Source organism: Tauraco erythrolophus, chromosome Z (genome assembly GCF_009769465.1).
Source record: "Tauraco erythrolophus isolate bTauEry1 chromosome Z, bTauEry1.pri, whole genome shotgun sequence".
NCBI classification, from domain to species: Eukaryota; Metazoa; Chordata; class Aves; order Musophagiformes; family Musophagidae; genus Tauraco; species Tauraco erythrolophus.
In genome coordinates this window covers 85,333,425-85,349,890 of record NC_141496.1, presented here as the reverse complement: position 1 = coordinate 85,349,890, position 16,466 = coordinate 85,333,425, and the positions used below count along the sequence as shown (strand labels likewise).

At 39.7% G+C, this 16,466-nt stretch overlaps 1 protein-coding gene across 3 annotated transcripts in view; it reads left to right on the top strand.

The window, feature by feature from the left end:
* The window catches only part of FOCAD (focadhesin), a 118,870-nt gene that overhangs the window by 54,480 nt on the left and 47,924 nt on the right, over positions 1 to 16,466 (top strand). For all 3 annotated transcript variants that reach the window (XM_086628997.1, XM_086628998.1, XM_086628996.1), the window contains 6 exons: positions 3,131 to 3,265; positions 3,656 to 3,706; positions 4,361 to 4,444; positions 5,948 to 6,080; positions 10,608 to 10,796; positions 11,591 to 11,712. In XM_086628997.1, the coding sequence (XP_086485123.1) occupies positions 3,131 to 3,265; positions 3,656 to 3,706; positions 4,361 to 4,444; positions 5,948 to 6,080; positions 10,608 to 10,796; positions 11,591 to 11,712 (714 nt within the window). The remainder of the gene's footprint in view (positions 1 to 3,130; positions 3,266 to 3,655; positions 3,707 to 4,360; positions 4,445 to 5,947; positions 6,081 to 10,607; positions 10,797 to 11,590; positions 11,713 to 16,466) is intronic.

Genomic DNA, 16,466 nt, shown 5'->3' with positions numbered 1-16,466 from the left:
GACTTGAAGAAGAACATATAGAGTAGGCCACAGCTCAGCTTGGAATCTTCCTGTACACTGTTGTTGTTCTTCATGTTATTGCTTACAGCTTTCAAAAAATTCCTCTGAACCTACCATATTTGTGCTGTGCTGACTTGCAACACTAGGAAAAAGATAAAAATAAAAGTTCGCATTTCATCTCTGATACTGCTGCACAGCAGTAGTTACTTTACTTCAGGAGGACCTGTCTGAAGAAATCAAAATGCTTTTGTAACAATTAATCTGTACAACTCTGCCGTGAGTAATCCTTTTTTTTTAATCTAGGAGAAGTCAATGCCTCCACTTTTTTCCAAAGCTTCAGCAAAATAGAACTCCAGTGTCTGCTTCCTCGTCCTTTCATATGACCCAGGAGATTAGTCTTTTCTCTGTATACTGTAAAATTTTGTACTAATTATGTATGGCACTGAGTTGCCAGGGACAATATCTCAAGTGCCTTGATGACAGGTTGCTTAACAATTTCAGAGACTCATGACTTTGAATTAGAGATAGTTTGAGAAAATGCTAAAGTAATCATGAACTTCAGCACAAAAAGTGGTTTTATTTTCAGTGAGACTGTTCATGTATTTAGAGCTAGGCTGACAGTCAAGTGCCTCCTTGAATTGAGGTCTGAAAAGTGAAGCATGTCTCCAGAATGTTTTTCTATACAGCTTGCCATGAGAGGGAACTACTGACTTGAGAAATAGAGCCAATATTTTCATGTTTTCTCTGAAACAACAGTGTAATAATACAGAGGTTGCTATAAATATGTTTTGTAATGCGCTTCGTTCTTGTTTTTATTCCATCTGATCTCTGTGAGTCCCTTGAGTTGCAGTTGGCTAGGGAAAAAAAAAGCCAAGAGATTCGCTGTTCCTTGTCAAACACCAAATGTGACTGGGGAGAGGGTTTGTTGTTTGGTGCTAAAGAAACCATTCAGTTGTGAGAAACAAGCTGTAGAGCTTTTTTTTCCCCCTCATCCTTCTTTTTTTTCTGTACAGTTGACAAAATCTCATGAGGATTTTGGCTATTGATGTACATAATTAAAAAAATATTCAGATCTATTGAGCTGATGCTGTTTACCATGCTGTAATGCTTCCCTGTGTATGTTGGATCTGCATGATAATTCTCTTCTGCTATTCTTTTTGCCACCAGGGTACATGTATCTAGTACTATTAAATTTCTTAACTTAATTATTCAGCTTTCCCTACCTTTTATAGGAACTGAAGAGCAGGATAGACTTCTTTCTATGCAGTTACATTTTTGTTGGAGGATTTCAATTTTTTTTGTTGTTTTTTCCCAGTGATTTCCAATCTGTGAAAAAATACCAGCCTTAGAACCATAACCTGCAAGGTGCTCTGAGTGTTTAATTTTATGATCCGTACTGACAAGTTACTTCACTTTTCAGGGTATGTTTGTCCTATAACGAAATTTTGGTCTCCTGAGTTGGGAGAGGGAAACGAACAAACACAGTAAAAAAAAACCCAAACCAACAAAAAGAAAAAAACAAACCAAACAAAAAAAACCCCACAAACAAACACACACACACACAAAAAAACGCACGGAAAAAGCAAGATTTTTCCCGTTTATGCTGGATTCTTTGTAGCATGGAAGCCTACAGATACTCCTGGCTTTACCTGCCACTGCCAATATTTTGTTGGGATCTCTTGAGGACCTAATAGCTGGTATTGCAGTAGCGTATCTAAAGTAATTTCAGGTTCTATATAATGCACAGTAACTTTCTGGTTTCTAGTAGAACTGCAGAGGCAGTTTTAAAAGACTGACATTTCTATGTTATCAGGACTTGGAAAGCAAATGACAAGACTCCAAATTCATTATTAACAGAATAAAAATAAATTCTATGATTTTCAAATCAATTTCACAGTTTTCATAAGTTAACACTTGGAAGCATGATCATAGAATCATAGACTGGTTTGGGTTGGAAGGGACCTCAAAGATCATCTAGTTCCAACCCTCTTGCCATGGGCAGGGACACCCTCCACTATACCAGGTTGCTCAAAGCCTCATCCAGCCTGGCCTTGAACACTTCCAGGGATGGGGCATCCACAACTTCTCTGGGCAACCTGTTCCAGAGCCTCACCACCCTCTGAGTGAAAAATTTCTTCCTTAGATCTAATCTAAATCTCGCCTCTTTCAATTTAAAACCATTGCCCCTTGTCCTATCACTACACACCCTTGTAAAAAGTCCCTTTCCAGCTTTCCTGTAGGCCCCCTTTAGGTACCGGAAAGCTGCTATAAGATCACCCTGGAGCCTTCTCTTCTCCAGGCTGAACAATTCCAACTCTCTCAGCCTGTCTTCATAGCAGAGGTGCTCCAGCCCTCAGATCATCGTCATGGCCCTCCTCTGGACCCACTCCAGTAGCTCCATGTCCTCCTTGTGCTGGGGACTCCAGAGCTGAATGCAGTATTCCAGGTGGGGTCTCACGAGAGCAGAGTAGAAGGACAGATGATGTTACTATCATCTGTGGTTTCCTGACAGAATTATTTATTTTTTTTTATGTTTCTGGTTTGTTGAAATGATTTCTCCCACTGTAAATAGTAGGAACTAACCTTCTTATGTAGGGCTAATGAAGCTATGGCATTAGTGTTTATTTTTAGTTTGACATTTTCCTGACAATTTTTGGATTCTTGCTGTTTTACATTCTTTTTTTTTTTTTTTTCTTTTCACAAATTTGGTTGGATTTGGTTGTGTTTAAAGATTAAGGGCATTTCGTTTTGGAGGGCTCACAGGGAACTCAGCTTCCTGGATAGCTTCTTCTGCTTTCATCCTGTCGAACTCCCGGAGACACCTTGCTTTTAAGCTCTTTTGAACAAGACGAGTAGATGAGAAGTGTTATATGAAGATACATCTACAGCTTTGTGTGTGTTGCTCACAATGTCATGTTTATTCCTGCTGCTAGCTGCTTTATCTGGTGAAGTGTTGTGCAGTACTACTGTATTAATAGTCTCACAGTATATTAATTGACATCATGCAAGTGATTTTTTTTAACATGCTTGTTTTTTTTTTTTTTTCTTTTTCCACGGAAAGTGCTGGAAAGAAATATTTAAGGCAAGTTGGCATTGCCGTTAGTAATGGTGCCTTCCACTTTCTCTCCAGGTTGTTTGCATCCGTTCCACATGGAATGCTCTGTCACCAAAGCTGAGCTGTGATACAAGACCCCTCATTTTAAAAGCACTGAACGAATTGTTTGCCTTGGTTCCCTCATTAACAGTGAATACAAACGAATATGAGGTACGTATTCATGGACTAAGATGAGTCTCTTCTTTTAGTGTATCTTTGTATACGAGTTTTAAATATGCCTGCTTGTTTTTAATATCTCTAAATTGCACCCACTGCCTAATTCAGTGTAATCTTAATGCACAATTCCATACAGTTTCACAATTTTAGCTTGCATTAGTGGATCTTGAGAGATAGGCAAGACATTCCAGTGCAAGGCTGATCAGAGGTTTCCCTCTCCCGGAACATGAGGACATGCGAATGTGCCTACAAGCCTGCTCCCCTTCCACTTCCCTAGCTCAGTGCATGTTGATGTGGCAGCAGTTTGTTTCAGGTAACTGCCTGTGTTTCGCATACTTATTTAGTAAAAGAAAATCTGAATGCCTGTTTTGTTTGCTTTTATAGAAATTCAAAGCTCAAGTTATCAGCTTCCTTTGGAACAACACACAAAACAAGGTAGGTGATACAACTGCTGTCAGCAACTGGGTATTAAGTGTTATACCTTCCTGTCCAGACAAGATTGTCAGTGTCAGCAATCTCATTTTCTAATAGGGTTTTCTTCTTGTTATTGATGGTTTAACACTGATTTTGGAGCATTGCAATGCACATGAAAGGTGGTAACTGATGGTCCTAACATCTGCCACTGCTAAGGAGAACTGTAACACGATCTAGTTAGACTCCTCGGGTAGATTTCAGCCTCAACATGGTGAAGCGTTCTTGGCAAAGCTGCAGCTGTGACAACTAACTGAGTTCTTGGGTGGGTTATTGTAATACAGTGAGAGTGTTGCACCATTGCAGCCACGGGGCTGGTCGACCTGAAATATTTTAGTTTAAATATAGCTCAGATATTTCTACAGAAACTACCTTCACGGCGTAATGGAGCGTAGCAATCAATGTTCACTATCAAGCCTGGATAATTGGTCTTGCTAGTTTGCACTGTATTTATAAAGTAAGCAATTGAGAGTGTGTCTCAGGAAAACATTGATGCTTTAAAGCCTTTTTCAGCGTTTAGTGGTTAGTGGATAGGCTCTTTGTATGTAGAGTTTCCAGTAGGTAGCAACACCATATGCTGTGCTTGTGATTTTCTGTTTCTTCCTGTTAATTTTCTAGGATGCTGTTGTAGCCATTTCAGCCTACAAATCACTCTCATCGTTTGGCTCTGAAGAACATACAATTCTTCATCTTCCTGAACAGGTAGCAGCAATGTTTTATCTTTAATAGTAAGGACATCTGACACTTCCATCTGACCTGGGTTGTATCCTCTCGGAAGGGAAACAGGGCCTTGTGCTGTCTCTACCAGACAACCATCAGGGCCTCATAGAAGGATTATGAGCTCCTGCTGGTGAAATGGGATAATATTATGTATGATGAGCATAACTAAAGACTTATGAGAGGGGAAAGGCACAAACAGAGGCTGAGTGAGGTCTAAACAGTGAGAAGGTAGTTTTTCTTCTTTCATTAGTTAAATCAGGAGGTTATGTTTTGGGCATCTGATGTTCATTTTGTGCACTTCTGTTAATGCTTGCAGTTGTCTTGACACTAAGCAGCTCTTGTGATTACTACTTCATCCATTGCAGTCACACTCATGCTTAGTGCTTTCTTCCTGAAATAAGCAAGTCAGTTTGAAAAGTAGATGCTATTTTTGAAATTAAGCTGAAAACTTTTCCTGTGTGTTTGTTCTGAACTTTTACAGCGTAACATTTTGCTTTTTTATTGATAAAGGCACACAGAAAGGAATTGAGGTGCTTACTGGAAAGCTTTGTAAGTCTGTAGAGGGCTGTTAAATCTGAAACTTAAGTCTGATCAGTCAACTCAATAACCTTTCTTTTTGTAAGAGTGCAAGTAGATGAGCATATAAGGTCATTTACATGAAAGGTGGTTTTTACAATAACCTTGTAAGAGAGACTAGACAATTATCAGTGGTGCACTGTTACTTTATGGTGTAGTAATTTTCCTATAAGTTTTTATTTACTGCATTATTACAAGAGTAGCTCCATTTATGTGTTGTGACTGGCTATTATGAAAAGATCAGAATAAGAAAATTTAAAATTAAAAAACAAACTTGCTTTATATAAATCGATGAGAAGAGTTCAGCATAAACCTTACAAATGAAAAAATGTTTTGCAAAGAATAGCACAAGATAGAATGAGGGAATCTCTAAGCAGTGCTGCAATACTACATCTTCCATGGTAGTACATAGCTGAGTATTATTGGTGCTGTTACTTTACACTCGTTAGAAAATGAATAAATATGTTTTCATTGAAAGCATTGTAAATATGTTGCAGTTTTTCACATCCTGAAAGCTAACATGGAAAAATAACATCTAACAGAAATACTCTGTGTATATTAAAGTGCTAATATAAAACATTATTTCACTCTAAGAAGAAGAAACAGAGTGAAAATGAAGCATTAGTAATATTAGTTTAGTTTATAAGTGTCAAGATTAATTTTACTGTTACAGATATGGATTTACGTACCTGTGTGATTTTTATCAACCAGTTCTGCCTTTCACCGAGGTAGAAAAAAAGCTTTTATTCCTTCAGCTTGAAATTAATCAAATAGAGTGAAATTAATGAAATGGATAACTTTTCATATTTAGTTGGTATTTTTGATACTTTATTGATACTTGGAATCATGAAAGGTAATGAGGATTTGGAAGTTTTATGCTGACATTTCATTTTTTTTGTAATCTTTCAGGCACGACCAGAAGTTGACTCCCTGGAGGAGGCAGACATTAATGAAGATGAAGAGGAGAAGGAGGTGGATCTTTTTGTTCCGGGTTCTTCATATATCAAACTGTTGTCTCTAACGCCAGCTCCTGTTTTAGGAGGTATAATATATTCAGTATTTGCAGATTTATAAGCACAGTGACTGTATGAACATGTGGCTTTCTTATAATGGAGTGTTATGTTAAAATGCAGTCTTTTTTTTTTTTTTTCCCTCCGGGAAAATATCTTACCAAATTACAGGAAAAAATGCAAAGTAAAAGTTCAGAGGAAAATAGAACCCCTAGCCTATTTTTAGGAAGACAGTGGATCAGAGGTCCTGATGGTGAAAACAGTGCTTATAATGTAACTTAAAAATCCTTATCTATCCTATAGGAAAAGCCAGTTGCTTATTATTTACTTCGGATGCCCATTGGTACATCACAGTGCAACTTCAATAGGGAGGACTAAGCAGACGTTTTTAAAGGAAGCCCTATATTTTAGCCCAGCATGGACTGAATTAAAAAAAAAACACACTCAAAACCATAGTGTTTTATAAACAGAGTATTAATAGTATTAAAACAATACTGTATACAAAATCCACTTAATAAAGATATTAGTGCTATGCTTAATGCTTCATTTGAGTGAGGCATTTGATACTGAAGTGTGCTCCAACAGACGGTCTCTGGTTGATGCACTTCTTTTGATACCTGTGCAGTTGAATCACCTTTAGTATTTGGGATTTTTGATGTTCATTTGATTGTTCTCATTAGTGCTATCTTTCACTTCCAGTTACAAGATCGTGATGTTAGTGCTGACACAGGCATTGCTGTCTCACCGTTTGTAGAACGCCTGGGATCATGATGTGTGATTGCAAGCTGTAAACATTGCCATGAGATATGAGTAGTGTTTTGTAGTATTTTCCCCCAGTGGGGTCTCCTAGAAAGATCTATTCATTAAATACTGCATGCATTGGAGTATGGAGTATGTGCAACCTCACCTAGAGAGTATATATGTGCTAACTAGTAAGTCGTGGGAGCTTTGTGGAGAAGACTGACATAACCTACTTCAACAGAAGAGAGCAATGTATCTGGGCAGAAAACTTAGGCTGAGCAACGGATGCTGAGATAGACAACTTACCAGGAAGATGGGAAACCAAAGTGGGCTTCAGAGAAAACAGGCTGAATACAAAGATGCAGCTACCACAAACTGGTATAGAAATGTGTATGCAAATAGCTTCTCCAAGCCAAACATTCACTGAATAGATTCTCCCTCAGAGGATTCTTCATCTTCTAACACTATTAGTTAGCACAGAATACAGAACACTTGAGCAAAAGCTTTAGTGACTGGCAGGGGTACTTGTTGTGAGTTAATTACTCCACTGAAAGAGTATGAAACTGGAATCCTGATGTTACACATTACTGAGATTAATTCATTGCTTCCTTACTGCTTAGAAGGAGAAGGGCTGAGATGCTTTTTAAAAAGACAGTCTCTGTTTCTCAGACTTTCCCCTGAAGTCCTTGTTAGTGCACATCAAATCAAGTGAAACTTCTAAAGGAAATTTAGCTTGCTGCTCATGAGATCTCCATTCTTCTTGCTTTTCCTTGGTGATTCCTTAAACTCTGAATTGCTGCTTCTTTTTCTTTCCTCCCTCTTTAATCCTTGCAGGAGGAGGAAAATCTTTAGGTTTTTTCAGCCTCCACATGATTCTTCCTGAAGAGTTGAACACTTAATACTATGGCAGCTGCAGTTAAAAGATTCCAACCACAAGGTGGGCTTGGTGCTGGCATTACTATGGAATTGTGGGGTTTTTTTCCCAAGTGCCTTTTCCAGCTCTGTGGGACAAAAATGTCTAAGCTTGCAAACAGATCTGTAGGGCCTGTTTCTGCAACAGAGCTGAGGAAAAATTAGGAAACAAAGTAAAAGTATGCTTTCTAAGGCACTTGGTTGGAACATGCTGCAGTTCCAGTTCACCATAGCTGTCTGCTTATGTGAAGCATTGGAAAGTGAAGTTTTATGTACTGTTTTCTCTCGAAATCCTGTAAAACTGATTTGTCATGTCAGTTTCCATATTGTGTCAAAGCATTAGAGTCCACAGGGTAGCAAAAGGGGTATGACAGCTTTATTTTTAATTTTAATAGTTTTTCGTTCTGGGTGTCTGAGACTTGTCTGAAACCTGGTAGTCAAAGAATTAAAAATAATCCCATATAACAAACTATAAACTTAAAACAACAGCGATTTATTTATTCTTATTATTGAGAGGTATAGCTCTGCAGGAAGGATGCTAAGAATTTTCTTCTTGTGATGTTAGCTACCTCTTTTTTTTTTTCCTTCAGACATTGCAAGCATTAAAATATGATATTCTAGCATTTGCTGCACATCTAGGTGTTTCCTTAAATTTATTCAGATTTTCTAGTTTGGGTTGTATCTGGCAGCCTCAATCCTTGGGTTGTATATCTTGCCTGAAAAATAGCTTCTGAATGGCTCGTAAGTATTAAGTCCTTTGGCATAACTGGCAAGTGCAGTAATATGACAGCGGTGGTATTACCTGTGCTAGGATGTCTCGGTGAATGTGGATGGTTACCAGCGGAGAAAGAGCTGTCCTCTGTTTCAGAGAACTTCTTTTCTATTGCTGCAGCCACCCTAATCAAAAAAGCTCTTGTAAAAGTCTAGAGCAGGTGTAGGTGGGTATTGATTTCATGTCAAATTTAGTTTTTGTAGAAGAGTATACAGCGTTGAGGACTGGGGACAAAGATTTATAGTTTCCTTCTGAATCACTGTAGTGAAAATTGCTAACTGCATTCTGAGATTTTTGCTTGAAGAATATTGGCATTACAGGTGGAGAAAAAAAAAATCTGCAGAGGAAGGTGCCCTTCCTGCCATGCTACAAAACCCTATCAGATTTAGACTAGCTACTCTACTATGAAGTTGAATCCGGAAAGAGCATTGCTGAAAATCAGGGGAACTTCCTGAAAATCGGAAATGTGAGGAAGTTCCAGCATAAAACTGTTTTATTCCAAGCTGCTATAGGTATTTCTTGGACCCAGAAAGGATTAGTGAGTGCCCTTTTGTCTCCTTTGTCCTCTAGTTCCTAGTGAAAGCAGGACTGTATGTGACTTGGGAACTTGTATGCAGAAGTTTCAAGCCTAGTGTGAAACAGTTGTTATAAATCCCCTTAAACCTCAGCTGTGTAACAAAAGTGCTGACAAACTTTTAAAGGTGTCAGGTTTGCAAGGTGCTGGTGTACATGGTACATGCAGAAACATGACCTGTTTTTCTGACGTGCCTGTAAAGACTACTTCAGATTGACTTCACAAATGAACAATAACTTCGCATTATTTCCGTATAAATTTGAACTTGGTTAGAATATTAAATGGATGCTTGAGAGCACAGTTGTACTGTCATGGTAGCAGAAATCAAGGCAATACGTCTCTTTCTCTGTATCCCTTTTTTCCATGTACATGCATGCTCTTCATCTACCCTCTTTGCATTGTGCTTCTGTTAAACCTCCTTAAAAACAACCTGTTTTTAGAGACAGTATTTTTCACTATGTTGGTAAACATCAGTTTTATTTCTCATTGTCCTTCTGCCAGCATGTGCCAGTATTCCTGGTGTGACAGTCAAAAAATGAATCAACAGCTCATGGAAAAGTTAAGGCTATTTTTATGATTTTTGTTTTTTAAGCCTTAGTGTCATGATTTAGCCCAACCAGCAACTAAATGCCACACAGCTGCTCACTCACCCTACCCTGCCCCCAGGGAGTGGGGAACAGAATTAACACGGAAAAGGGTAGAGACTCATGGGTTGAGAGAAGAACAATTTAATAATAATATAAAATTAAAAGTAATAATGATAATAATATATGGGTATTTATGTATGTATAGTGATACTAATATATACAAACAAGTGATGCACTGTGTGATTGCACACCACCTGGTGATCAGTGCCTGTCCCTTCCCAGCAAATGATTCTGAAACAGCTAAGTCCTGACACCACAATCCTGAACAAGTAAGAGACCTGAAAAGAGAGTGAGAGAGAGCTAGAACTCTTAAGAGTCCCAGAGAGCCCTCAAAAGGAGTGCCAAACTTTGCGTTTCACTAGTTTCCCAAACTAGTGAGCACGACGTTGCATGATATAGAATACTCCATTGGCCAATTTAGCCCTCAATCCGAAGTTGAAGTTCAAATCAAAAGGGGAGTTGCAGGCCCTGCTCCCCCAGCCTGTTGTGCTCCTGCACAGTGGCAAAAACACGGGAAACTGAATGGTCTTTGCGTCTCAGTGCCAACTGTAAACATCAGTGCACTGTCAGCATTCTTCTCATAGCAAATCCCAGACTAAAACCAAAACACAGAGCTTTTCTAGCTGCTAAAAAGGAAGACTAACTCTGTCCCTGTCAAAACCAGGACACTTAGTATGTGATATGAGTTACTCAGAGCCTCTTGAAGTTGCAGTGACAGCAAGTATGGTGTCAGAGACTTGCTGAGAGTTCTCAAGTCTTTGATCTTGAGCTTTCATCTGAATGTGTCATTACTAGTTTAGTTAAGCATACCTCCTCTGAAGCATAGGTGTCATTTTGGGTTTTCCAGAGTTTCTCAGTCATCAGGCTCTGACGTTCCCTTTTCTCTCTCCTCATTTTCTTGGACTTCATCCAGCATTTGAAGAGTTTGCAGCGTCACTTGTGAAGCAGGAGATGACCAACATGCCCCGTGGTGTGTATCATTCTGCCTTGAGGGGAGGGACCACACGCTCAGAGCAGGGGAAGACCATGGCAGGTGTTCCAAACTTCTTGCTGAAAATGTATGAGAGGAACAAACAACCAGGCATGACACCAGGCCTTGCAGGTAAGCTGTCACTTTCTTGAAGTTAGACAAGTATACGTGCCTTGACCCAAAGATTTCTGGGAATCTGAGAGTGAATCCATTTACGAAACAGGAATGTCTTACACCACTTGCATGTGCTTACATGTGCTTATTCCCACCTGGAATACTGCATTCAACTCTGGAGTCCCCAACACAAGAAGGACATGGAGCTGCTGGAGTGGGTCCAGAGGAGGGCCATGACGATGATCTGAGGGCTGGAGCACCTCTGCTATGAAGACAGGCTGAGAGAGTTGGGGCTGTTCAGCCTGGAGAAGAGAAGGTTCCGGGGTGATCTCATTGCAGCCTTCCAGTACTTAAAGGAGCCTACAGGAAAGCTGGAGAGGGACTTTTTCCAAGGGCATGTAGTGATAGGACAAGGGGCAATGGCTTTAAACTGAAAGAGGGGAGATTTAGATTGGATATAAGGAAGAAATTCTTCACTCTGAGGGTGGCGAAGCACTGGAACAGGTTGCCTAGAGAAGCTGTGGCTGCCCCATCCCTGGAAGTGTTCAAGGCCAGGTTGGATGAGGCTTCGAGCAACCTGGTGTAGTGGAGGGTGTCCCTGCCTGTGGCAGAGGGGTTGGAACTAGATGATCTTTGAGGTCCCTTCCAAGCCAAACCATTCTATGAGTCTATGATTCTACATCTGATTTTAAATTGTTGGCTTTATTAAGTTTGCTCTGCTCTGGGTTCTCCACTGACCTATGCAAGACTTGTGAGCAATTAATGTGAGTATTGTCATTGACCTTTCTTTTCCTCTTCTCTCCTGCTTTAAGCTGGCATGTTGTTCTGTTACGACCTTCCAGTCCACATGGGCAAAGACGGCAAGCCTATTAGTCGGTTTCTGGCCAGCAGGGGACGGAATTTCCAGCAGACGTTGACAGCCCTCATTCATGAGGTAAGCTGCGGGATTTTCTCCCCTTTTTAGAAGTATTACACTTTCCTTCCCTGCCTTACCACCTCATCTGTTTATGCTCATTAGGAACCAGCATCAGCTAGCAATGGCATGTATGAATGTATGATCATTAACTGAAGTTGCTATGAGGGGCAACTGACTTGAATCTAGCATGTAAATAGTTTCGGTTTTTTAATGTTTTCACTACTGAAGGACCTGCTCTGAAAATCAATAGAACTAACGGAAGCTGACTTTTGCCTTTATCTGCCTTACAGACTAGTATATGTGCTTTATACCTGTTATGTGTAACTGGTTGTAGGTGAATAGCAGGTCTGAACAACGATGGGGCTCTGTGGGGAAACGATGTCCACACCTTGCCAAGACTTGGTATTTTATTCTGTCTCTTACATGTTTTAGCTCCCTGACTTATTAAGCTTATGCCACTAAAACCGTGCAGTTACCTTTGGTGTGGCTTTGGAAAAAGGGCGTGAAATAAGCCCCCGCTTAATCATCACAGAAAATAAAGTGCTTGTAACAAAATCTTCCAAAAGAGATTTTAGAATTATGGTACTTTCATGGTTGATACGAAAAGTTGATCTTTGAAAGTTTTGGAGATCAGTCAAACAGAATAAATAGTCAGACTAGGTCTGGGGAAATAAAGTGTTCTTTTCCCAATTTTATGCCAATGAGACCAGTTACTAACACAAGTGAAAGTATATTAATCTCTTTCGAAGTTCATAAAATAGTTCTGTTAATATGATCATTTTATATTGCTGCAGAGGTTAATTACATGCATCTGAGGGTGAAGTTTCTGCTTACAGGACATGAATAAGAATGTATGAATTCTATCAGCCTGATATGAGAAAGAGAGTGTAAATGATGATTAAAAAATCTTCTGTAAAATTTAGATTGAGTCTTAGGCAGTGTGTCCAGAAATGAAAACAATGTATGAATAGCTGGACATTTTAAAGATTATTTTTTTTCCCCCACCCCACAGCAGTACCAATTCCTGTTCCACTTTTCCAGGACAGAAAAGCTTAAATGGGTCCATTACTCTGCCTTTCTCTGTCCCATGTACAGGCAGTTTGATGCTGTTCAAGATAGTTTTGATTGTATGCTATTTTGTACAGAGGAACCTTTTATTCAGAGCACGGGATGGATTCTGTGTTGACAGTGAACCAGAACTGTGTAAAGAAGGAAATGTTTTATCTAACAGTCATCCTGTACTTGTTACAGAAGTTGGAAGAGGTGGAATGATTGAGATACGGGTTGCAGGTGGGAGCGTGTCCGGGTCGTGATTTTGGTTTGTGACTGGCACTCAACAGACCTGGAGCCTTACCTGCCACACAATTCCTTCATGATGCTAATAAAATCACTGACACTAAACGCTTTCTGTTGTGAAATAAGGATAGCACAGGGTTTGAGTGGGTAGGTTGCCTGTGCAGGATTTGAAGAGTTTCCTGTTTACAAATGGAAAGCCTGGCACAGAACACAGGTGTCTGCAGTGGAAAATGCATGGGGGCTGCGTTCTGATCCTGTGGCGCATCCACATGGCTCCCTCCTGGCTTTGCTGTCAGGTCCTGCTCCCTGCTTGTTCACGCTGCATTTGTACTGATTCACTCCCTTGGTCGCTTTGGAGCAAACGAGCTAGTTCCCTCAGTAGCAAACCTGTCTGTGGCGTAGTTCACCTGAAGCCTCCAGTCAAGAAAAGTGAATGGGTACCACACTGAAACGGACTGCTTCTGCTTAGTGCAGTCTTCCAGCTCTGTACCAGCTCTCAAACACTTCCACATGCTAGCATACGTATGAAATGTTTATCCGTCGTACAACATCTTACCATTTTGGTCCTTCTGAACTGAAAAGCCACAGAAAAGTAGTAATCATTTCTTGTGGCTGCAGAGACAGCACATGGATCCCAGTAGAAGTTAGGGCAGGTGGTACAAGGATGAAAGCCAGTCTGCACCAGTTGGTCAGGGGTATAGAAATCCCTCCCTGGTGCTGCTACGAAGGCAACATCAACAGGGTTATTTAGTACTTCAGGTGGCAAGTTCTTCTCTCAAACTAGTAACAGTAGTAAACAAAAACCACCCTTAAACACAGATCTCGAAGTGTCTAATCATTTATGCAAATTTAGCAGATATTTTCCATCTTGACATCTATACTGCTAAAGAATGAAAGCAGAAACTGGAGATAACAACCCTCATCATCATAGGAGAGTGCAAGTAAATTAGTGAATGTTTTCTGACTACTTGGGTGCTCCAGTGGAGAGTACCAGGGGAAGTCCACAAGGATGTTGTAAAATTATGTCACAGGAGCAGATTTAGAGTAATGAGTTATGAATGAAGCGCGGACTTGCGTAACATGCAGAAAGAAAAGCTCTGCTTTCTACGTAGTTGCTTCATTCAGTGGGACCTGGGTTCAGTGCCAGAGGTTCTGGAGAAAAACATCTTTAATTATATTACAATAAAAAGCATGTATTAAAGTGTTATATAAGCTGAATGACAGTGGGGTGAAGATCAGTTCTAAACTACTATGTGGTAAACACTTGCCTGTTGCCCTACTAAAGCAGCAAATGCAATCTCTTGTTACCTGTACTTATTTGTGTGTACTAACAGTGATTATAACATCCAGCGGCACATCAAAAATTTACTTTTCTTGTGCTAACAAGCAACCTTCCTAGAAACATAACCTTAAAATGGTTTGCTTGGCAAAGTGTGGATTTTTTTGCTGAATGCGGTGAACTGGATGGAGTTAGTGAATACATACCAATGACTGGAGACAGAAATATTTTGTTCAATGTCTCAGTATTTTACAAAGACAATTGTTTCAAGGTGTAGTAAAACTAAAAAGAAATCCAAGTATGCTGGAAATACAAACCTCGACACAAAACATCTTCAGACAATCTTAACTGCACCCTTTTAGTGAAAATTCCAGTAACTATAATTTTGATCAAAATATGTCAGTATTTCAGTTCTCAGCTTACACTACTTTAGAAGACAGATTTTCTTGTTTCTTGCCTTTTTTTTTTCCTCGTACATAGAGACAGTTGGAATTGGTGTTGTCAGGAAAAAGGTATTTGAGACTTTGGGTAGAAGAGAAGCGTGTCCTTGGGCTCACCCAACTGAATTTCATGCCTTAGCATTTGTTTAGTCCTCAGTGTTCTTCTGGGGAGCAGAGTTTAACAGTAAAAACAGGGAGCTTAAGCTATAAAGTGATCATTCAAATAGCAGTATTGGTCTAAGAAAATGGAGTTAGTAGGACCTAGGCTCATCTTTTCCTTGCAGTGGCTATAGGAATTCACGTGGTTTTGCAAAGTCAGTGCTTCAGAGCTCAACACATAGCACCTTAAGCAGGTTTTTTATGGGTTTTAAATTACTGGGATGACAATTTGCTACTGCTTTGACTCCTTTTATTTTGGAGTTTTTTCAACTCTTACAGTGACATTTTGAGTAAAGTATTAAAAAGACTTAAAGTTGCCTTTGAAGCATTGCAGTCAGCATAAAGCTCCGAGAAAATTGTGAGGTGGATCTAAGCACCAAGAAACTACAATTAATTGGGAGATAGCGAGCATCCATTTATTTTTACCTCTAAAAATGCCCAGCAGTTGGCATTTCCTTAGTTAGGGATTACCAGTCATCAGTATAATTACCATACTGGGATAATAACATTTTTATCTCTGCAATGATTTGATCTATGCTGTCATCTGTAGAATATGAACCTATAGGTTGTGTATCTGTCTGTATCTGTGTATGCTTAGTTGCCACGATTACACTTAGTTTCCTGAAAACTGAGGCATAGGGAAGGGCCTGAGGCAACCAGATTCATGTTTGTGAGATTCTTGGTGTGAAAGTGTAATGCCTGAGGTTCTGCTGCCCAAAAAAAACGAGTTATGTGAGGTTTGTATGCAGAGGAAAGAATTTCTCGTTGTGTGTTTAAAAGTCTGTAGAGCATACAAGTAAAAAATACCCAGGTTTAGCTGCTATTCAAATCTAACAGTAACAACAGTAAAAAAGTAATTTACTGTTAAACCGGGCTAGACTTAACTCCATCTTCTCGGTGCTGTTCCGGCTGAGGGATTGGATGCAACTGTAATACCTGTCAGCAGGGTCAGATTAAGATGCAGAAGGTTTTTTTGATGCTATTTGAACTGGTATCTCATGGGAGGCAGAACATATGTTCAATAAACAGTGGTGCGTTTGAAATGCTGTACTGCTCTTTACTGGTCACTGGTGACTTGAAAGAGGAAGGTCGTCTTCCCCCCACATATAGAAATGTGCTGTTTGACGGATTGTTAACCCCTCTTTGAGAGGACATTTATGTTACTGTTGTCACAGCGGTCAGAAGTCACACAGACCTTGGGTTTTCTTTGTTTTCTCTACAGCTGCCTGGATCATACTGTACAAGAAGTCCTGAGGTTGATCGCAGTCACCTGGGCTAGATGAACTAATAATTACCTGTGGTTTTCAGGTTTTGGAGTAATTTTTCCTAGGAGTTTATAGAATAATCTCGTACCAACTTCACTTATATGTGTCCTGAAAATGAATATGGATGAATAGTCACATAGGTTCACATCATGCACTGTATGTTTTGATGGTTCTGTAAATGTATGATTTGGGTTAAAGTTACCAGGCTTTCAGCTAGCTACCTGTCTTTTCTTTCTTCAGTGGAGGTGAAGGGAACAGTTCATGCTATGTGCAAAAAGCACAGAGACAGCCTCCTTTTGGCACACAGATGTGCTAAATGGTAGCTTTGACAGT